The sequence below is a fragment of the Dendrobates tinctorius genome, unplaced genomic scaffold (genome assembly GCF_039654945.1).
Source record: "Dendrobates tinctorius isolate UK_male_01 unplaced genomic scaffold, ASM3965494v1 ptg000164l, whole genome shotgun sequence".
Taxonomy (NCBI): Eukaryota; Metazoa; Chordata; class Amphibia; order Anura; family Dendrobatidae; genus Dendrobates; species Dendrobates tinctorius.
In genome coordinates this window covers 6245929-6270000 of record NW_027361831.1, presented here as the reverse complement: position 1 = coordinate 6270000, position 24072 = coordinate 6245929, and the positions used below count along the sequence as shown (strand labels likewise).

General features: G+C 43.7%; 1 protein-coding gene across 1 annotated transcript in view; it reads left to right on the top strand.

Moving 5' to 3' along the window:
- LOC141052996 (uncharacterized) overlaps positions 1–24072 on the top strand; it is a 143404-nt gene that overhangs the window by 17288 nt on the left and 102044 nt on the right. Inside the window, exon 7 of the mRNA XM_073550319.1 lies at positions 1050–1207. Within this exon, the coding sequence (XP_073406420.1) occupies positions 1050–1207 (158 nt within the window). The remainder of the gene's footprint in view (positions 1–1049; positions 1208–24072) is intronic.

The following is a 24072-nucleotide window of genomic DNA, read 5'->3' as shown; positions in this document are numbered from 1 at the left end:
AATGGGCCAACATACCAACAACAGTGTGTGGCAACCTTGTGAAGACTTACAGAAAACGTTTGACCTCTGTCATTGCCAACAAAGGATATATCACAAAGTATTGAGATGAAATTTTGTTTCTGACCAAATACATACCTTCTCATTTCTCATTCAAAGAGTTCTCTTTATTTTCATGACTATGAAAATTGTAGATTTACTCTGAAGGCATCAAAACTATGAATTAACACATGTGGAATTATATAAACTGTACACATTGTTTTAAAACAAACATTATTATTATTATTATTATTATATATAGTGTGTGTGTGTATGTATGTATGTATGTGTGTGTGTGTGTGTATATATATATATATATATATATATATATAGATAGATAGATATAGTAAAGACCAGCAGATGCCGCATACAGTAATGAATAGAATAGGTTAGAATAGAATAGATATATACTCATATAATAGGTGTGTATATATAATATATATATATACACACACACACACACACATATATACGGTGTATGTGTGTATATATACACCTAGTCTACGTGTATATATCCTATCTATTCTAACCTATTCTATTCATTACTGTATGCGGCATCTGCTGGTCTTTACTATATCTATATATCTATGTACATTATATATATACATATATATACTGTGTGTATAATGTTTTGAAGATTCTTTTGTTTTAAAATGATGTGTACAGGTTTTTTTTTACAATGCCATTTTAACATGAGTTTTTACATGGAGAGAACTGGTCTATGTAAAAAAAACCTCATGTTAAAATCGCATTGCATGTCGTACGGAAAAATCGCACGGAAATCGCAGTACACTCGCATAGCACTCGTCCGAATTTTTGATCCTGAAATCGGACAATTTTTTTATCGTAAATGGGGATGAGCCCTTAGACTGTGAGCTGTTATTGTCTTAGTGAATAATTCAGTTTTACTACATAACTTCGCATTTCTATGGAGATTTTAAGCAGAAATGTTGAAAAATATACATTTCAAAGATATTTTATTAAAAAATATTAATTGGTTTCATTCTTGCCAGATGACTGTACCAGGAGATCAGAGGAACAACTGACATCTTCAATTTTTATATCAGATGACCTTGAGCTCACACAGGATTCAACTGAAGAGAATGCCATTACTCCAGATATACCATCATCCCTTGACAGCAAAGATCTATCATCTGATCCTTTGAAACAGGTCCTACCTTCTGATTCATTACAGACTACTAAGAAAAATAAAAGTTACAAGATAATCATTAAAAAACGAACTGCTGTTAAAGCAAAGAAGCCATTTTCACGTTCAGAATATGGAAATAGTTTTCCCCTTGAAACATATTTTGTTAAACATCAAAATATTCACATAGAGGAGAAGAGATTTTCATGTTCCAAGTGTGGGAGACATTTTAACCGGAAATCAGTTCTTGTTAGGCATGAGAGAATTCACACTGGGGAGAAGCCATATCCATGTTCAGAATGTGGGAAATGTTTTGCAGAGAAATCAAATCTTATCTCACATCACAGAACTCACACAGGGGAGAAGCCACATTCATGTTCAGAATGTGGGAAATATTTTAACCGGAAATCCCATCTTGTTAGTCACCAGAGAATTCACACAGGGGAAAAGCCTCATTTTTGTTCAGAATGTGGAAAATGTTTTGCAGAGAAATCAAATCTTATCACACATCAGAGAACTCACACAGGAGAAAAACTATATTTATGTTCAGAATGTGGGAAATCTTTTAATCGAAAATGGTGCCTTCTTAAACATCAAAAATCCCATGCAGGGAAAAATTAATTACTGGAGAATCATATTTTGTTAAAATTAAAAAATAACTCGCAATGAAGATATGACATTTTGATACACTGTAAAGTAGTCAGTGTACAGCTTGTATAACAGTGCAAATTTGGGGGGCCCTTCAAATAACTTAATACACAGCAATTAAAGTCTAAACCGCTGTCAACAAAAGTGAGTACACCCCTAAGTGAAAATGGCCAATGTGTCAATGTTTTGTGTGGCCACCATTATTTTTTCCATAATACATGACGGCACCACGAGAGAGGGGATCCGCCCTTCAAGGACAGGAAACCTTCAAGATAAAAGGGGTGGCTCCTCTCCGCATCAGTTCGTTTCCATTGATGGGGAGCCCTCAAGATGAAGTCTCTTGAAGAAAGAAGAGGATGCCTGGGTCGGATGGTTACTGGCAGGCACCGGTCTGCTACATCCATCACCAGGTACCGGTAGTCGCCTCTGGGGCCATGTATTCCCATGCCCCCCTGAGCGAATGCATGGCCACTGCCCGTGAGGCAAATGCCCGGGTGAAGTTTAGAGCCTCAGAGGCCACATTCGGTGTACCCTCCCTGATGCCGACATGCCCCATGGAAGTTCTCGGAGGCCACTTTCTGTGCTCCCTTCCTGTTGACATCTGGTGACCATGCAGCCCCTTGAGGCACATCGGTGCCCGGGCAGAATTAAAACTCCTCAGAGGCCACCTTTTGGAGGTCCCTCCCTGTTGAGCACAAGCCAGGACACCGTGGACTACCCTGGAGAAAAAAAAAATGAGTACCTGCAAACAGTGGTGGCCAGGGCAGCGTTGAAGCTTTTTCCTGATTCCAGGTCCATGGGGGCCGCAGGTATGAGGTCGGCAGCAGCGAGTGTCATGGCGGCTGGTGGCGTGGGAACGCCGCAACAGATGCACGGTGACCCGGTCGCACATCGGAAGTGAAGCCTGGTGCACACAGCTGGGGGACACCTGGGAGCAGGCAGTTATTGCGAATGGGAATGCGCACCGGAAGACGGCGCGCGCAGGAAGTAGAAGCCAGGACACGCATGGCGGGTGCACCAGGACGTGTGCCAGCAGCTGCGGGGCCGGAATGTGGGTGAGTGCGCACTGGAGGGATAGCGCGCTCAGAAAGTAACCCCAGGTACGCCCACATGACAGGGTGCGTGCACCGGAAGTAGTACAGAGCGCGCAGCGGAAGTGGTTGCCGATGCGCGATCCTGGAGCCAGCATAGTAAAGGGCTGTTTGATTGCCTGAGGCGCGCACAGACAAAAACACAGCGCGTATGCGAGGCAGGAAGCTCAGGCGGACGGCAGGTGCAGGATCAACCATGTGATCAATTAACCCTTTCACTACCAAGGGTGGTTTGCACGTTAACTCCCGGGCCAATTTTTACAATTCTGACCACTGTCCCTTTATGAGGTAATAACTCTGAAACGCTTCCATGGATCTCGGTGATTCTGACATTGTTTTCTCATGACATATTGTACTTCATGTTAGTGGTAAAATTTCATTCAAATAACTTGTGTTTATTTGTGAAAAAAACAGAAATTTGGCGAAAATTTCGCAATTTTCCAACTTTGAATTTTTATGCCCTTAAATCACAGAGATACGGCACACAAAAAACTTAATAAGTAACATTTCCCATATGTTTACTTTACATCAGCACAATTTTGGAACCAAATTTTTTTTTTGTTAGGAAGTTATAAGGGTTAAAAGTTGACCAGCGATTTCTCATTTTTGCAACAATCAGCCCCGTGAGCGCAGCTGATCGCATTAGACGTAATATTCCGTCCATGGGAATTAGGTCCCAGGTCACATGAACGGAATATTACGTCCATTGTAGGAAAGGGGCTAATAAAAAAAAAAAAATAAAAAAATGGGGTAATACTGTCAGAAGTGCTGGCATGGGTCACCAGCCATTCTAGGTTGAATGTGACTGCTGTCATCTGGAAGCAGCAGCGGCTAAACAGCTTGTAAGATTGAGAGCCTTTCGCCAGAGCACTTACAGCCGCGCCAGGAGGTGCAGGAGTGGCGGTCTCGCGCAGATGAGAAGAGCCAGATGCGCCATAACAACAGTGGAAGCCGCTCGGACAGCGTACAGGTGGATCGTCATGGTTTTAAAAAAGGAGGGGTCCATAGACCAGGCAGCCTCCAGATCCGGTACCCGTCCTGTGAAGCGTCCGAGTGGTGAGTGAGCTTCGAGAAAGTCTAGCACGATAATGTCTGTCCTCTTTCTCTCTCTCTTGTCTCCTCTCCCCTCTTTTACATACATTGGTAGGGTAGAGCATTGGAGGTCCCTAAAAAAGGGTAAATCAAAAGCTAGGAATAAGGAATATTCCTTATGCAAAAAAGTCCCTTAGGAATAAGAGATTGTGTCAAGACTGTATTGATAAGACAGTAGCGTTGGAGACACCCTCTTTGCTGAGAGCCTGAGAACCCTGACCCAGTCAGAAGTCTGTAAGTCAGTAAGGGCTTTACAGTCAACCGACATGGATAGGCCAGCCCCTCATTGATCTCTCAGGAGGACTCCACAGGATCAGAGGAGGACTCAGTTAAATCTCGCTACTCAGAAAGTAGCTCAGATGAGAAAGATACATTCCTAGTGGAAGCTACAGTACAGACAAGCTTATTAAAGCAGTCCGGCCTATCATGGGGCTGGTAGATGAGAAAGCAAAGAGCCATAGAACTCATGTTCGACAGCTTGCTATAAGAAAAACGTAGAGCCTTCCCTATTAACGAACAGCGGCAAGGACTCATTAAAAGGGAATGGGAAAACAGGGAACAAGTCCCAGATAATCAATTCCCTGAAAAGGAGGTACCCCTTTGAGGAAGAGACATCCTCATCCTGGGATGGGGCTCCAAAGATTGACGTAGAAATCTCAGAGGTCGACAGAAAGTCCTCCCTGCTCTTTGAGGATTTAGGTTCCGTGAAAGAACCTCTGACAGACAGAAAATTGTCTTAAAACAGCCTGGGAGGCCTCGGCTGGGGTACTAAGACCAACCATCGCAGCCACTTGTATGGCTAGATCCCTAAAAATATAGGTTGATAACCTGGAGGATCAGCTAGAGCAAGGAGTCCCCAGGGAGTCTATCTTAGAAGCAATACCGGCCATCAGAGCAGCGGCAGTTTTTCTAGCTGAGGCTTCAGCGGATTCAGCAAAGCTAGCAGCAAAATCAGCAGCTTTAACTAATGTGGGACGCCCTGCAGTATGGCTCAAATGCTAGCCGGGGGACACACAGGCAAAGATGAAACTCTGCTCTTTGCCGTGTGAGGGAAATTTCCTGTTTGTACCGGCATTGGATGAAGTGTTAGAAAAGGCCGGCAACAAAAAGAAGAATTTCCCAAAACAGCCATTTCAGACTTTTCGGAGCTCCTTTCAGAAGGGCCGGAAGTCCAGAAGACAGCAATATTAGGATCGAGACCGAAACAACTCTGACAAGCGATCCAGAGGTGGGAGAGGCTTCTACTTCGGCAAGCCCTCCAAAGACACCAAAAAACCCTGCCAGTGACGGTCCTTCTCAGGTGGGGGGAAGGCTCTCTTACTTCCTGCCAGCCTGGGAGAGGATCTCATCCAGCACCTGGATCCAACAAAATTGTGGGGTCAGGTCTGGAGTTAAGGTTCCACCCACTGGAGTCTGCATGAAGATACATGCAGACTCCAGTACAGTCCTCTCAAGAAAAGCAAGACAGTCTGGAAGGGGAAGTGGTCTTGCTCCTAGACAAACATGTCCTGGAAGATGTTCCAGTAGAGGAAAGAAAGGAAGGTTTTTACTCCCCCCTATTTCTTATAAAAAAACAGACAATTCCTGGAGGACAATTATAAATCTAAAAGGGCCTCAACAAGTACCTGATAATCCCATCCTTCAAGATGGAAACAATAAGATCAGCAATGAAGCGCCTCTTTCCTCAGTGCTATATGGCAATCTTGGATCTCAAGAGCGCTTATTACCACGCCCCGATCCGACAACAAGATCGCAAATATCTCAGGGTGGCGGTCCAGATGAGGTCTCAGTGGCGTCACTTTCAGTACAGGGCTCTGCCCTTTGGGGTAGCAATAACCCCCCGAGTTTTCACGAAATTAATTGCAGAGGTCACAGCGCATCTCAGGGAAAAAGATAATTTCTTGGGGTTAACAATGGACTCGGTGGAGCAGGAGTATCACCTCCCAGAGGAAGAAAGGGAAATAAAAAAGCCAGAAATGACTCTGTAAAGGACCATGTCGTGTTGGGGTCCCTCACCTCCTGCATACCAGCGGCGCAATAGGCCCAGTTCCACATAAGGGAACTGTAAGTGTGTGTGCTGCAGAACAATCTGGAACTTCAGGGACGGTTAGAGCAGAAGCTCACCCTCCCGTACTCCAGTCACTCAGGTGATGGCTACAGATAGTCATCTCTGAGAGGAGTACCCTGCACACACACACACAGCCTCCAAGGTATTCACAACGGACACCAGTCCTTGCGGTGGGGAGCCCACCTAGACACATTATGGCTCCAGGATCCCTGGGCCCAGGAGGAAAGAAATCTATCCTCAAACGATTGAGAACTTCTAAATCGATAAAGCGCTAAAGGAATTGTTACCACACTTAAAGAGGACACCATGTGAGAGTCCTATCGGACAACCAAGCAGTGGTTGCATATGTAAACCACCAGGGAGACACCCGTTCTCAGTCCTTCATGCAGATAGCCACCGGCTTTTTTAGGCTGAAGGTGACTGCTCTCGTCAGAGGGCCTCCGCTAAGCAGCTTGAGGCCGGATCATGACTCTGGCAGAACACCAGTTACTCTCATTATCAGCCCTGCATATCCGAGGTGTAGACAACCTAAAGGCAGACTTTCTGGGCAGGAACCACTTGAGGCAAGGAGAATGGTGCCTAAAAGAGTCCATTTTTCAACGGATAGTGCACATGTGGGGAAAACCCAGTATAGATCTTTTTGCCTCAAAAGCCCAGGAAGGTTCAGAAAACCTGCTCCCCAAGTCCAGCAGACAGGCCGTTGACAGACGCCTTCAGGATAGAGTGAACATCAGGTCTCTTGTATGCCTTCCCTCCAATATGCCTCATACCAGCGGTTCAGAGGAAAATCAGGTAGGACAGAGCCAGAGTGATTATGATAGCTCCCCTTTGGCGGAAAAGACCATGGTTCTACTGGCTGAGAGTGATGTCAGTAACAGAGGTCTAGGACCTTCTAACACAGGGTCCCTTCAATCACCCTCAGAAATCCAGGCTGCATTTGGCAGCCTAGAATTTGAAAGGTCACTACTAGAGAAAAAGGGATTCTCAGTGGGGTTAATCTCCACCTTACTCAGTAGCAGAAAACCAGTAACTACAAAAATTCATGGGAGAATATGGAAAAAAACTCTTATCTGTCTCAGGCCCAATACGGTAAAGGGGAAGTCCCGATAGTGGCAATCCTGGAATTTCTGCAGAAAGGTTTAGAGTTGGGGTTAGCTGTCAGTACCCTCAAAGTACGCGTCTCAGCCCTGGCAGCCGTATTCAACTGTGAACTGGTAAACAATAGGTGGATGGCCTGGTTTATCCGGGCCTGTACTAGAGCTGACTCTGTCAGGTCCCCAACTCCTCCTCCTTGGGATCTAAATTTAGTCCTATCATCTCTGACAGAGTCCGTTTGAACCACTAAGCACAACATCAGATAAGATTCTAACATTAAAAACAGCCTTATTAGTGGTGCTCACATTGGCCCGTAGGTTGGGGATTTACTCGCATGGTCAATAGAGTTGTGTTAAAATTAGATCTAGCATACCTTCCCAAGGTGGTATGAAAATTCCATAGGGCTCGGGAGATAATCTTGCCATCCCTTTGTTCTAACCCTAACTACCAGAAGGAGGAGAAGCTTCATTGCCTAGATGTGAGGAGATGTCTCCTGCAGTATTTTGAGGTAATGAGGCCTTGGAGAAAACAGAGGGCCTTATTTGTCTCATTCCAAGGGGCAAGGAAGGGCCTCTAAACAGATTATAGCTAGATGAGTGAGAAAGGCCATTATGCCAGCATATAGCAGTGCAGGCAGGGCTATTCCAGAATGTATAAAAGCCCACTCCACGAGGGCCATGGCGACGACCTGGATGGAGAGAGCAGACGCTCCCATTGACCAAATCTGTTAGGCGGCCACTTGGTCCTCTTCGTCTTTTTCAAACATTATAGGTTAGACCTATTTGCTACCTCTGATCTCACATTTGGGAGAAGAGTGTTACAAGCAGTGATCCCTCCCTAAGAGAATACAAATCTCTGTAACTCTCTCGTGGTGCCGTCATGTATGATGGAAAAACACGGGTATTACATACCTGGTAATGTGTTTTTTCATGAGACATGACGGCACCCTTATATTACCTCCCTATTGATCACATCATTAGTGGGATGCATTATTTGCATTATACACTCCCTTGGGTGTTGGAAAATGTAATGGTATAAAGGATGTATTATTTATATGTACACTAACCTGCAGAGTTCCTCTCGTGCTCTGTAAAACAACTGATGCCGAGAGAGGAGCCGCCCCTTTTATCTTGAAGGTTTCCTGTCCTTGAAGGGCGGATCCCCTCTCTCCTGGTGCCGTCATGTCTCATGAAAAAACACATTACCAGGTATGTAATACCCGTGTTTCAAGCACAGCCTTAAAGGTACTGTCACACTTAGCGATGTACCAGCGATCCCGACCAGCGATATGACACGGTCAGGATCGCTGGTACATCGCTAAGTGGTCGCTAGTGAGCTGCCACACAGGCAGATCTCACCAGCGACATCGCTGGGGACGGGGGTCGCTACTTACCTGTCACACCAGGCGATCCTGCGTCCTCCCGCCCGGCTCCACGCGTCGCTCGTCTCCACAGGAAGCGCCGCAGGAAGCTGACGACGAGAAACAGTCCAGCCTGTTCTCGCGCGATCAGCGATAAGCAGCGGGGGAGCGGGTCGTAGGTAAGTATCAGACAGCGATATCGCTAGCAATATCGCTATAACGTCACAAGTTATAGCGATATTGCTAGCGATATCGCTTAGTGTGACAGGCCCTTAACTCTTTTGAGCATGGGGTTCACTAAAGCTTCACAGGTTGCTGCTGGAATACTCTTCCACTCCTCCATGATGACATCACAGAACTGGTGGATGTTAGAGGCATTGGTTCCTCCTCCTTCTGTTTGAGGATAACTTACAGGGTTTAGGTCTTGAGAGTTTCTTTAGCAGTGCAGTGTTCAACTTGGAGATGTTTTTGGGGTACTTATCAAGTTGGAATACTGCCCTGCTGCCTAGATTTCAAAGTGAGGGGATTATGCTTCATTCACTTCTTCAGTATGTTACAGTACATGTTGACATTCATGGTATCCTCAATGAACTAGCTCCCCACAGCCGTCAGCACTCATGCAGCCCCAAACCATGACACTTTCACAACCATGCTTGACAGTAGGTGAGACACAATTGTTTTTGTACTCCTCACCTGGTTGCCGCCACACACAATTGATTAGATCTGAACTAAATAAGATTATCTTGGGCCCCTTAGACCACAGGATATAATTCCAGTAATCCATGTCTTTACTTGTGTTCAGCAAACTGTTTGCTGGCTTTGTGCATCATCTTTAGAAGAGGCTTCCTACGCGGATGACAGCCATGTAGATCAATTTGATGCAGTGTAAGGCTTATGGTCTGAACATTGACAGGCTGACCTCACCCCTCTAGCCTCTACAGCAGTGGTCCCCAACCTTTATGACCTTGAGATCCACATTCAGCTTAGAGAGAGGGTCGAAAGCCACATTCAGCACTGAGAGAGGGTTGCGAGCCACATCCAGCTCCCACCCCTCTCAAAATAGTGTCAACCAAAGCCCCCATTACAGGTATAATCATAACCAAAGCTTTTCCACATAAATCATTCCAAAAAAATACACTGAGTTCCAGGGGTTGTTCTCACAATACCCCCATTCAGTATTCTCCCATCGAAGACTCCCAACACACTGTCACATCCAGCTTCAAGAACCTCCTCGAACAGGTAGTATCATCCTCCAGCGTACCATACCTAAAACATCTCTAAACCTCAAGACAGTATATGTGCATCCAGATCTAATCTTCTGTGCAGGACTACTTACAAAATTCACCATTTTGAGAAGTTGTCTTCATACCTGTTTGCTAGATGTGGACCTAATGCACCAAGCTGGCAGATAGCTGCGAGCCACAATTCATGGGACCGCGAGCCACATGTGGCTCCCGAGCTACAGGTTGGGGACCCCTGCTCTACAGCAACTCTGGCAGCACTCATATGCCTGTTTTGAAAAGATAGCCTCTGGGTATGACGCTGAGCACGTGCACTAAACTACTTTGGTCGACCATGACGAGGCCAGTTCTGAGTGGAACATGTTGTTAAATTTCTATGGTCTTGACCACTGTGCTGCAGCTCAGTTTCAGGGTGTTGGCAATTTTCTTATAGCCTAGGTCAATGATGGCAAACCTTTCTGAGACCGAGTGCCCAAACTGCAACCTAAACCCTTATTATTTACTAGATTATGGCCCGATGCTATCGCATCGGGAGGATGCGATAGCATCACACCTCTTGCCATGTTAACCCTCAACACACACACTCCTCAACACACACTCCTCTCACCTTTCACCATCTCCACTCACTCTTTCACTCCACATATGACCCCTTCTCTCACTCCGTCTCTCATACTCACGCCGTCATCGCCGCTGCTCCACGATCCCCGACATCTTCCGCCGGCGCCATCCTGGATCCAGACGTTGTCCACGCCGGAGACATGTTCTTGCGGCGACGCCATCTTGAGTATCGTGAAATCCCGCGATAGTCAAGATGGCGTCGCCGGAAGAACATGTCGCCGGCGTGGACGACGTCGGGATCCAAAATGGCGTCGGCGAAATCTCGCGAGTTTTCGCCGACGCCATTTTGGATCCCGACGTCGTCCTCGCCGGCGACATGTTCTTGCGGCGACGCCGTCTTGACTATCGCGGGATTTCGCCGATCCAAAATGGCGTCGCCGCAAGAACATGTCGCCGGCGTGGAGGACGTCTGGATCCAGGATGGCGCCGGCGGAAGAAGATGTCGGGGGTCGGGGATCGTGGATCAGCGGCGATGACGGCATGAGTATGAGAGACAGAGTGAGAGAAAGGGTCGTATGTGGAGTGAAAGAGTGAGTGGACGTGAGTGGAGATGGTGAAAGGTGAGTGGAGTGTGTGTGTTGAGGGTTAACATGGAAAGAGGTGTGCGATGACGTCACCGGTTACAACTAGACGGAAGTTGTTACAACCGGAAGTTGCTTAGGGCATTTATTATTATAGATGACGAAGTGCCAAATGCCCTATCATAATCCCCTTCTTGTAGTAATGTGCCCCATCATGATCCCCTTCTTGCAGGAATATGCCCCATCATGATCCCTTTCATGCAGAGATATGCCCCTTCATGATCCCCTTCATGTAGAAATGTAGAAATTGCCCATTCCACCACCTCCATCATTTCCTCCTTCCCATCACTCCCATGATTGCCCTCTCCCCATCACTCCCATCAGTGCCTTCTCCCCATCACTGGCCTTTTCTCCAACACTCCCATCATTAGCCCCCTCCCCATCATTCCCCCTCTCCCCATCACTCCCATCATTAGCGCTCTCCCCATCACTCCCATCATTAGCTCTCCCCATCATTCCCCCTCCCCATCACTCCCCTCATTAGCCCTCTCCCCATCACTCCCATCATTCCCCTCTACCCATCACTCCCATCATTGGCCCTCTCCCCATCACTCCCATCATTCCCCTCTACTCATCACTTCCATCATTGGCCCTCTGCCCTCTCCCCATCACTCCCATCATTAGCCCTCTCCCCATCATTGGCCCTCTCCCCATCACACACACACCAGCAGCCACACTCAACACACACACACACACCAGCGGCCACAAACACACACCAGGGGCCACACTCACCTCTCCGGCAGCTTTCTTCCTCTCACACATTGAGCGGCGCAGCCGCGGCTGGATGACCTCATCATTCAGCTCCGCGGCCACGCCGCTCAATAAGTGAGAGGAAGGAAGCTGTAGCTCCGGAGCAGTGAGGCGAGGCCGCGTGCCAGCTAAGAGGGCTCTGCGTGCCCTCTCTGGCACGCGTGCCATAAGTTTGCCATCACTGGCCTAGGCCATCTTTTTGTAGACAACAATTTTTCAGATCCTCAACAAGTTCTCTGCCATGAGGTGCCATTTTGAACTTCCAGTGAACAGTACGTGAAAGTGTGATAGCGATAACACCAAATTTACCACACCTGCTCCCTATTCACACATGAGACCTTGTAACACTGAGTCAAATGACACCGGGGAGGGAAAATGGCTAATTGGGCAGAATTTGGCCTTTTTCACTTAGCGGTGTACTCACTTTTGTTGACAGAGGTTTAGACATGAATGGCTATGTGTCGAGTTATTTAGAGGGCACACCAAATTTACACTGATATACTAGCTGTACACTGACTACTTTACATTGTATCAAAGTGTCATATCTTCAGTGTTGCCCCATTAAAAGATATAATAAAATACTTAAAAAATGTGAGGGGTGTACTTACTTTTTGCATACTGTATGTAGCTGAGCTGTTTGTGTATGTCAATGTTGATATGTAGCAAATCTGTATGTGTATGTAATTATGTGTAGCAGAGCTGTGTGTATGTAAATGTGCATATAAATGTGTATAAGTAGCAGAGCAGTGTATGCAAGGGTGAGTATGTAGCAGAGCTGTGTGTATGTAAATGTGCATATGTAGAAGAGCTGTGTGTGTACTGAATATACAGCAGTGTTGTGTGAGCTGTATAGTGCTCATTAATGGTTATGTTGTGAGGCTATATAGAAATAAAATACACAGTGCAGAAAACACAGAACAGATTGTAAAAACCTGAAAATTGTAATGTGTATTTGTATTTAGCCCCGAGTCAATACATTTGTAGGACCACCCTTCGCTGCAGTTACAGCTGAAAGTCAATTGGGGTCTGTCTATACAAGCTTTGCTCATCTAGAGGCTACAAATATTTCCCATTCTTTGCAAACTAGTTCTAGCTCAGTGATATTGGATGGAGACGTCTGTGAACAGCAATTTTTAGATTTTGCAGCAGATTCTCATTGGGGTTTAGGTCTGGACTGTGTCTGTGCTGTTTACACACATGAATGTGCTTTAATATGAACCATCCATTGTAGGGTCATTGTCCTGCTGTAAGGCGAATTTACACCCCAGTCTCAAGACTTTTGCAGCTTTTAACAGGTTTTCCTCCAAGATTGCCCCGTATTTAGATGCATCCATCTTTCCATCAAATCTAGCCAGCTTCCCTGTCCCTGCTGAAGAATTGTTGAAACCAAGTGTATGTGTCCAAATTTGTGCTGCTGATAAGGATCAATGGCAGACAATGTTCTTCAAAGCTTTTATTTTAAAACAGGTTATATAGTCAACACGTTTCAAGATCATGTAGGACCTCTTCCTCAACGTTAAGGTTTTGACTGGAACTGCCACTCTTAGACTCTTTAATGACCCCCAGTTTCAGAATCTGCTTCACCTCTTTTGAGACCATCGGCAGGCTGCAGTGATCTAATACAGCTTAAAGTTTACCCAAACATAAGGCTCTGTGAGAGCATGCTCTATGACCTGAGTACAACTTGGTAATTCCGAGAACAGGTCTCTGTTCCAATGTAGCAACTCTCGGCATTGCTGCTTTTGAGCACGTTGCATTTGAAATTTGCCAGCAAACAAGGGGCTTCCATGAGTTCCCTATCTTGCCACTGCTTGATCAGGTCGACATGGTACACCTGGTAAGGCTTCCTTCTACCTGGTTAATGGATTTTATAGCTGACCTCGCCAATCTTTTCAACTACTTCATAGGGGCCCTACCACTTAGCCAGAAATTTGCTTCTCACTGTAGGTACCAGCATCAGTACCCAATCTCCAAGGCTGAAGTGTCTCACCCTCTCCAACCTATTGTACAAGGGTGAAACACAACAATAGAACACAAAATGACAAATTTGCAAAAATACTCTGCAGTAAAAAACATGACAGTAATCAGCAAATGCTGTTTAACAAATACAGGGTATTTAGTCGATACGTTTTTTGCAAAAAATGTATACCAAGCCGCTTCACCACGTCACGGTAACCCTTCACCAAGCAGTCCCTATCTAATGTATTTAAAACCTGAACATGTGAACAGTGTCTAAATGAACAGGATACAGACAGGCGCCTCCTAGTATATGGGCTTGTGGTGTAAGACAGCTCATTTATGTGCATGTCACACAGGAGAGGGGTGGGGTCTCCCAAACCATGCTTAGCAAGGAAAAACGGATTAAAAACATATGTGACATGCACAAGTGTGAACAAGTCAGTAAGACAATGCTCACACCACCCAATGGCTGAAACACAACAAGAGAACACAAAATGACAAATTTGCAAGGGTGCCTGTGTCTCTTGTGCTTTGAGGAGGTGACCTTTCACAATAGACATCAAATAGGCAATCTTGTCTTGCATCTGGGCCAGATGTTCAGCTACACTTTTGTAGGGTAAAAAACATAAAAAACAAATCTGAACTGAGAAAAGTAAGTTAATGTGTATGCACAATGTAAGTGCATATTAACACATGACCATTAACCAGAGAAAACAAAAAACACAAATATCCTGAACTAAAAAGTAAAAAATATACTGCAAATAATGCATAAAGGTAATGATAATAATAAGGGTATTTAGTAAACATAATTTTGATCAAAATAATGTACAAGCCATCCCGCCACGTCACGGCAACCCTTGTGGGACAGTCCCTACTCTAGTATTTAAAACCTATTCACATTCACGTCACTTGGCAAGTGAAAAGGTTTTAAATACTAGAGTAGGGACTGTCCCACAAGGGTTGCCGTGACGTGGCGGGATGGCTTGTACATTATTTTGATAAAAAAATTATGTTTACTAAATACCCTCGGCAGTCCTTCTCTACAACCTTATTTTAACACGGCCTGGCTTTCAAGGCTTTATTAAACCTTTCCTCCAGACCGTCCATCTGTGGATGGTCCACTTGAGGTCCAGAGTTGTATAATTTGCAGTGTTTTGCACAACTCTCTCATCACCTTTGACATGAATGGAGTCCCTTGGTACTTTATGATCTCCTTAAGCAACCCTGTTCTGGAAAAGATATGAACCAACTCCTGAGCTATACATTTAGTGGAGGAATTTTGTAATGGTGCAGCCTCCAGGTACTGTGTAGCATAGTCCAGGATCACGAGGATGTACTGCTGCTTTCTGGAAGACTTGACCAGGGATACCTGTAGATCCGTGGCTATGCAATCAAACAGAACCTCAATGATGGGCAAGGGCACCAACGGACTATGGAAGTGAACCGCCGGGAAGGTTAGCTGGCAGGTGGGACAGGACCTATAATAGTTCATAATGTCTCGGTGACAACTGGGCCAGTAGTACCTCTGTATGATCGTTTCATGGTTTTTGTTTACCCCAAGATGACCACACAACACGAGTATGGGCCATGTCTAACACACCTCATCTGTAAAGTCCTGGTACCAGTAAGTGCTCGACTATTTCACTCCTCTACTAGGTGACACGCCATAATAACTCCTCATTCATGGCAAAATAAGGATATTGGGTGTTGGCCCTCGGCTCTTGAACAACACCATCAAGTACAATGACATTATCATACGCTCCTTTTAGATTTAAGTCCCAGAATAAAGAAAAGTCCAGCCCTATTATTATGGGGTGTAACAAATCCTGGATGACTCAAATGTCATGAGTCTTTGTGCCAGAGTTTGTATTTATGACCACACGAGCCACATCATGTACATCTCCATGAACACACCCGACTTCCACCACTTTCCCAAGAACCAGCCAGTGAGGAAGTGTGATCTTCACTAGTGTTACCAAACTCCCTGAGTCAAATAGACTAGTCACTAACAGGCTGACAATGCAAAATATGAGCAGCGCCGACCTATACTGCAGTTCATTGGTGGTTCTGGGGCAACGGGCGGCTATGTACCCCAGGGTATGACACCTCCAACAAACCACAGTATTAGATGTGGCCTTCAGCATGAACTCATAATCTTCCTGGGCCTTCAGATGGGCTACAGATGTCGCTCTAGTTCTTTTGGTAGTCACCTCCCCTTTTGTAACCTCAGTATGAATATGTTAAGACTCCTTGCTTCCCCAAAGAACTGTTGAAGACCTGGTACCTTTCCACCAATGCCCACCAGTTCATCGGCATTCCGGGGATCTCCCTGGGCCACTTGCACTGGCCTCAGGAGGAAGTGTATTAATTAGTCCATGATGACCCACTCTACCATCTGCCTTAGGGAGGATTTTGGTTGCAATAACTTTTGAACCAGGCATAATAGGTCAAACATTTGGGATAGGGGAAGTTTGTCACCATGGTAGGCCCAATGATGCACCTGTTGTGCCCTGCCAGAGTTTCTCTTAAGCATGCTAAAATCTCTGTTTTCAAATTGGCATACTCTACACGGCCAGGTAATAGTAGGTCTTCTGCAGTTATCCCATTAGATATGGCGCCCGAATCTCCGCCCACTGCCCTGGCGGAAATTTCTCATGGTCTGCCATCCTCTGAAACATGGCCAGGAACGCCTCAACATCATCCCCTGGAGTCATCTTTTGTAACACCCCTCTTGGAGGCGGTGTAGCTTCCCTGACATGGGTGGTCTCTGCCAGGAGTGTTATCTACTGCTGCTGTATTTGTTGCTGCTGCAGCTTGATCTGCTGCATCAACAGTTAATTTTCCTGGGCTTGCTGCTGCATGTTAACCTAAACCAGCTGTTTCATTAGTTCCTCCATGGCTTCAGACTGCGCTTGCACTGCTACAGTTGCTTTGACCCAGGACATACAGTTTCCAGACAGCAATCATCCGTGCTCCTTGGCAATCTTGCACGCAATTCTAACACCGATTATAATGTTTCAGCTCATATCTTGGCAGAGCTTGAGATATATACGGCAAGCAGTTTATTAAGCAATGTCCAGTCAGGTTTATTCAAACTTCATAAACTGTGCAGTAATCTAATATATAAAGCTCAAGTGTGTGTATGTATGTTCGATGTATGTGTGTGTGTGTGTATGTCTGGGATTGGCATCCGCACCGTCGCAGCTACAGCCACAAAATTTGGCACAGTCACACGTCTGGACCCCGAGAGTGTCCTAAGCTATGTTGTGAGGCGAAATTTTAACCCCATGCGTTCCAATTCACCAAACAATTTTGCCCCTATCTACATAATGGGGAAAAAGTGTGTATCAAACCCCGCCCCTCATTATGATGTCACAATGGTTGACTATGGGATGGAGGATGTGTGATGGGTACATGGGCACTGGACTATGGGATGGTGGATATGTATGATGGGTATATGGGCACTGGACTATGGGATGGCGGATATGTATGACGGGTATATGGGCACGGGACTATGGGATGGCGGATATGTATGATGGGTATATGGGCACTGGACTATTGGATGGAGGATATCTATGATGGGTGTATGGGCATGGGACTATGGGATGGAGGATGTGTGATGGATATATGGGCATGAGACTATGGGATGGAGGATATGTATGATGGGTATATGGGCACGGGCCTATGGGATCGTGGATATGTATGATGGGTATATGGGCACGGGACTATGGGATGGAGGATAATTATAATTTGCTATAACTAACCACAGTTAGTTACTTTGCCCGGGCAGCGCCGGGCTCTTCAGCTAGTATAGCAAATTAATATATTATACATATAGTATCTCCCCTTAATGGGCAATTAACAGTAAAAAGAAAACATTTAAACTACTAAAGCAGGATGGCACCGTTGAAGCTCTAAAAAACTAGGAGAAAAATTCTTTATCTAAAAAAATAATTAAAGCTGCCAAAAAGGAAACAGAGAAGCACATTGCTAAGGAGAGTAAAGCTAATCCCAAGCTTTACTTCAACTATATCAATAGTAAAAGAATCAAAAGTGAAAGTGTAGGCCCATTAAAAAATTGTGAGGAAAGTATGGTTGTAGATGATGAGGAAAAAGCTAATATATTAAACACCTTCTCCACGGTATTCACGGTGGAAAATGAAATGCTAGGTGAAATGCCGAGAGACAAAGAAAACCCTATTTTTAGGGTCACCAATCTAACCCAAGAAGAGGTGCGAAACCGGCTAAATAAGATTAAAATAGATAAATCTCCGGGTCCGGATGGCATACACCCACGAGTACTAAGAGAACTAAGTAATGTAATAGACAAACCATTATTTCTTATATTTAGAGACTCTATAGCGACGGGGTCTGTTCCACAGGACTGGCGCATAACAGAGGCTGGACAGACATCTGACTGGGATGATTTAGCGAATCCTGCTTTGAGCAGGGGGTTGGACCAGATGGCCCAGGAGGTCCCTTCCAACTCTACGATTCTATGATTCAAATGTGGTACCAATATTTAAAAAGGGTTCTAAAAGTGAACCTGGAAATTATAGGCCATTAAGTCTAACTTCTATTGTTGGTAAAATATTTGAAGGGTTTCTGAGGGATGTTATTCTGGATTATCTCAATGAGAATAATAATAAATTTTATTTCTGTAGCGCCGACATATTCCGCAGCACTTTACATTTCAGAGGGGACTTGTACAGACAATAGACATTACAGCATAACAATAATCACAAAGATCATAACAGATACCAAGAGGAATGAGGGCCCTGCTCGCAAGCTTACAATCTATGAGGAAAAAAAAGGTAGACACGAAAGGTGGGTGGTAACAGTTGCCCTGATTGTTTGGACCAGCCATAATGTTAAGTGTGTAACAGTACAGACACAGAGGGCTAATGGATGCATAAAGCATGTGGGAACATGATGCCGGGAACCTGGTTATGGTAAAACTTTTGGCTGTGCCACACAGGGATAGATTAGGTTAATGTGTTGAGGCGATAGGCCAGTCTGAATAAATGCGTTTTCACGCTTATAATTGTGGGGATTGGGGACTAATCGTATTGACCTGGGAAGTGCTTCCAAAGAATTGGTGCAGCACGTGTAAAGTCTTGGAGACGGGAGTGGGAGGTTCTGATTTATTGAGGCTGCTAACCTCAGGTCATCAGCAGAACGGAGGGTGCGAGTAGGGTGGTATACTGAAACAAGGGAGGAGATGTAGGGTGGTGCTGAGCCATGGAGGGCTTTGTGGGTGAGGGTAATAAGTTTATACTGAATTCTGGAGTGGATGGGTAGCCAGTGTAATGACTGGCACAACGTAGAGGCATCTGTGTAACGATTGGTGAGGAATATGATCCTGGCTGCAGCATAATAACTGTTTAATGCCGTATCAACATAGGTTTATGAGGAATCGCTCCTGTCACACCAGTCTAATCAGTTTTTATGAAGAGGTAAGCTATAGACTGGACCAAGGTGAGTCATTGGATGTGGTATATCTTGATTTTTCCAAAGCGTTTGATACCGTGCTACACAAGAGGTTGGTACACAAAATGAGAATGCTGGGTCTGGGGGAAAATGTGTATAAATGGGTAAGTAACTGCCTTAGTGATAGAAAGCAGAGGGTGGTTATAAATGGTATATTCTCTAACTGGGTTGCTGTGACCAGTGGGGTACCGCAGGGGTCTGTGTTTGGACCTATTCTCTTCAACATATTTATTAACGATTTGGTAGAAGGTTTGCACAGTAAAATATCGATATTTGCAGATAATACAAAACTATGTAAAGCAGTCAATACAAGAGAAGATAGTATTCTGCTACAGATGGATCTGGATAAGTTGGGAACTTGGGCCGAAAGGTGGCAGATGCGGTTTAACAATGATAAATGTAAGGTTATACACATGGGAAGAAGGAATCAATGTCACCATTACACACTGAACGGTAAACCACTGGGTAAATCTGACGTGGAGAAGGACTTGGGGATCCTAGTTAATGGTAAACTTACCTGGAGCAGCCAGTGCCAGGCAGCAGCTGCCAAGGCAAACAGAATCATGGGGTGCATTAAAAGAGGTCTGGATACACATGATGAGACATGAGAGCATTATACTGCCTCTGTACAAATCTCTGGTTAGACTGCACATGGAGTACTGTGTACAGTTTTGGGCACCGGTGCTCAGGAAGGATATAATGGAACTAGAGCGGGTACAAAGGAGGGCAACAAAATTAATAAAGGGGAAGGGGGAACTACAATGCCCAGAGAGATTAGCAAAATTAGGATTATTTAGTCTAGAAAAAAGATGACTGAGGGGCGATCAAATAACCATGTATAAGTATATAAGGGGACAATACAAATATCTCTCCGAGGATCTGTTTATACCAAGGAAGGTGACGGTCACAAGGGGGCAATCTCTGCGTCTGGAGGAGAAAAGGTTTTTCGACCAGCATAGAAGAGGATTCTTTACTGTTAGGGCAGTGAGAATCTGGAATTCCTTGCCTGAGGAGGTGGTGATGGCGAACTCAGTCGAAGGGTTCAAGAGAGGCCTGGATGTCTTCCTGGAGCATGACAATATTGTATCTTACAGTTATTGTTAGGTTCTTTAGAAGGACGTAGATCTGGGGATTTATTCTGACAGAATTTTATAGGCTGAACTGGATGGACAAATGCCTTTTTTCAGCCTTACTATGTTACTATGTTAGGACCTGTCCAGCATCCATTTTATAACATTATATAGCAAAAGCGATTAAAAGGAATGTATCTGCCAAGAGTAATGTAAATTAATTTATAAAAGTAAAGTATTTTTTATTATTTGACTCAAAAAATGCAATGCACAAGACCAAGGCATGCTAATTCTAATCTATTTTTAATATTTTGAACTTTCATACTAGAGGAAGCAGTTGCTGACATTTACCATGAAAATTTAGTGTACTGCCAGCTCGCATTACAACTGCTGTAAATGTGTGCGGGATCTGGTCACATGGGTCTGATGTCACTTCTCTCCTCCTTTTCTGGGTATTTGCAAAAGGAGGGTGGTGGGGATAAAGTAAAGAATCTGAATGCTGCTCCAATTTGTTGGTGACTGCAATATAATACTGACATGTGGACAGTGTCACCGAGGACTGGTAGCATGGCCAATTCTAGCAGTCCTCCTAATTGAAGTCAACATTAAAATGGCATCCCTATCCCACATTGCAATAAAATCATGTGATGAATGAAGGCAAATCCTTTCTTTCTTTTTCTTCTGGGGGAGGAGAGAGTATGCTGAAGAGCCCGGCGCTGCCCGGGCATAGTAACTAACTGTGGTTAGTTATAGCAAATTATAATTATCCTCCATCCCATAGTCCCGTGCCCATATACCCATCATACATATCCTCCATCCCATAGTCCCGTGCCCATATACCCATCATACATATCCTCCATCCCATAGTCCCGTGCCCATATACCCATCATACATATTCTCCATCCCATAGTCCTGTGCCCATATACCCATCACACATCCTCCATTCCATAGTCCTGTGCCCATATACCCATCACACATCCTCCATCCCATAGTCCTGTGCCCATATACCCATCATACATATCCTCCATCCCATAGTCCTGTGCTCATATACCTGTCATACATATTCTCCATCCCATAGTCCTGTGCCCATATACCCATCACACATCCTCCATCCCATAGTCCCATGCCCATATACCCATCACACATCCTCCATCCCATAGTCCTATGCCCATATACCCATCACACATCCTCCATCCCATAGTCCTGTGCCCATATACCTGTCATACATATCCTCCATCCCATAGTCCTGTGCCCATATACCCATCACACATCCTCCATCCCATAGTCCTGTGCCCATATACCCATCACACATCCTCCATCCCATAGTCCTGTGCCCATATACCTGTCATACATATCCTCCATCCCATAGTCCAGTGCCCATATACCCATCACACATCCTCCATCTCATAGTCAACCATTATGACATCATAATGAGCGTCGGGGCTTGCAACCTATGATGAATCAGCGTCGCCATGGCAACCATTATGACATCTGTAAAATAATGCGTATTCTTGTAAAATACTTAGGACTAATTACCAGATAAAAATGTAGTGGTTTATTTGGATTCTTCTATCAAAGAAAAGATTATTACAGAAAAACATAAAAATAGGAGAAAGAGAGATTGTCCATTAGTTCATAGCTAAGCTTGTAACCTTCTTTCCTGGAACTCTGAAAAGACATGTGTCCTGTAGTGCGTAGCTTCTTTGGATGTGAGTTGGATTAACATACCAGCTGTCTGTAGCGTCATGGCCCCGTACAGATGACTCCCCGAACGTGTTTCATGGTGATCGGGAAGGAGCGAGAGAGCGACCTCTAGAGTGAGCCATGAATTATATACGTCTCTTAAAGCACGTGATCTCTGTATATATGGAGTTGTCCTGTACCATGAGCCAAGCTTACAAAAATAGCCTATGTCGTGTCAGCTAAAGCAATGTACAGAACTGAGTCCAAATTATTAATATTTAACAATTCCCCCTTTTGAGGGAGACAGACATTAATTGGAAACCTCAAAATATAATAAGATCTTCTTTCTTCTTTTCTTCTTCTTTGACAAAATAATTTATTAATAATAATAATAATAATAATAATATCAGATTACCGTTATAAGTACTCAATGACATAATTGATGTGAATTCATGTTATGGTAAGCCGTGAACAATATTCATATACAATATGTATAATTATACTTCCCTAAGTCTAAATTGAAGCATCTCAGGTCCAGTCATCATTATCTGATGTCCTCTGGTCTTCATTTTGATGTCTTCTGTCTTCTTCTTGGTTCTTTTAAAAACACAGTTTTTCTATAGCATATAGATGTTGTAGAAATCATGTTGTGTATCAAATCAAAGTCCATAAATTCAAATGTTGATAGGAAAACAAAGTCTATAGATGAAATGCAGCTTTAATATCTGTGCAGTGTCACCTTTAAAAACTTACATTGGCTCGCCTTGGATATTCTGGAATCCTCCATCGGTACTGGTCTTTGAACAGGTGTCACGTCTTTGGTCAGCAAAGCAAGGGTTAAAATGACTTTTCCTTGCTAAACATAGCACCATAACCAGTCCTCAGTCCTAATGCACAGGACACATGTCAGGGTTGTAGCTTCCTGACAATTACCTCATTGTTCACCAGCTTTTCAGGTGATTGGAAACCTCTGGAACTTGGTAAGAACGTGATAACACCGTCCACATCAGCATCATAGGATCATCGTCCTCTGGTTGTCAGTGGTGGATACTGCACTTGTAAGTAACACAGAAATCATAGCTTTGTTACCTTCTGGGACTTCTGGATATCGTTCTTCTTCTTGCAACTGATAAGAATCAATAAAGTTTAGAAATATGAAAAGTCTTTATTAACGTAATTTCAGTATCTTGCTTGAAGTCTTCATTCCCTATTCTATACCAAATCTGGTAATTTTCCTATCCTATAATATCACAGCGTACCATAGCAATCAGTAATATCCATATAATTATTATCAGAATTTGTACCGTATATGGATTTCAATGTTTGAAATAATAAAACAATAAGTGATAATACATTATTAACCATATTCTTCATGTGATAGAACATTTTTTGTGTCATAGGTGTAATTACCTTTTTCAACCCATAGGTGTCACTGTGTTTTATGTAACCAGTGTTTTCATCTTTATTGATAAGGGATATATTTATTATACTAATAATATGTAGGAATGTATAGCCATGAACCAAAATAAGAATATATGAGTGAGCGAATGAATGAATAAAAGAATTGTTGCATATAACTCAGAAGTGAAACATTTTCCTTTGTAATAGAACCATATCATCACTATATTTAATGAAGCAATATTCTATAGTAGATATTACTTTACTAAATATTGATGAAAGAAAAAATAAAAATTTAAGAATAAAAATAGAATAAAAAATTGAAAATTAAAAATAAGAATAAAAATAAGGCTTTTATGTTTATGCAGAGTAGTTATGTCTTCAGTAACATATACCCTTAATATTTCCATGATCTGGATTATTTCATAATTGTCATAAACGTGTGTTACCAAAACATTCAAATTATGCAACTTTGCATGTAATACTCTTAGTGTAAAGAAATGACTCTTTATAATACTTAATGTCATTATACTCAATACTTATACCATTGTACCTTATTAATATTTCTTTTTTATTAAAATGTGTGAAGAAGAGGTATTAATCAAATGTGATGATGTAGTCAGGATCAAAAACACATTTCTCCCTTAATACCAAAAAATATTGTTTCATGAAATAATTCATTTATCAAAACCAAAATTAAAAATAATTAATTTATAAATTATGTGAATTTATACTTGCTTATACC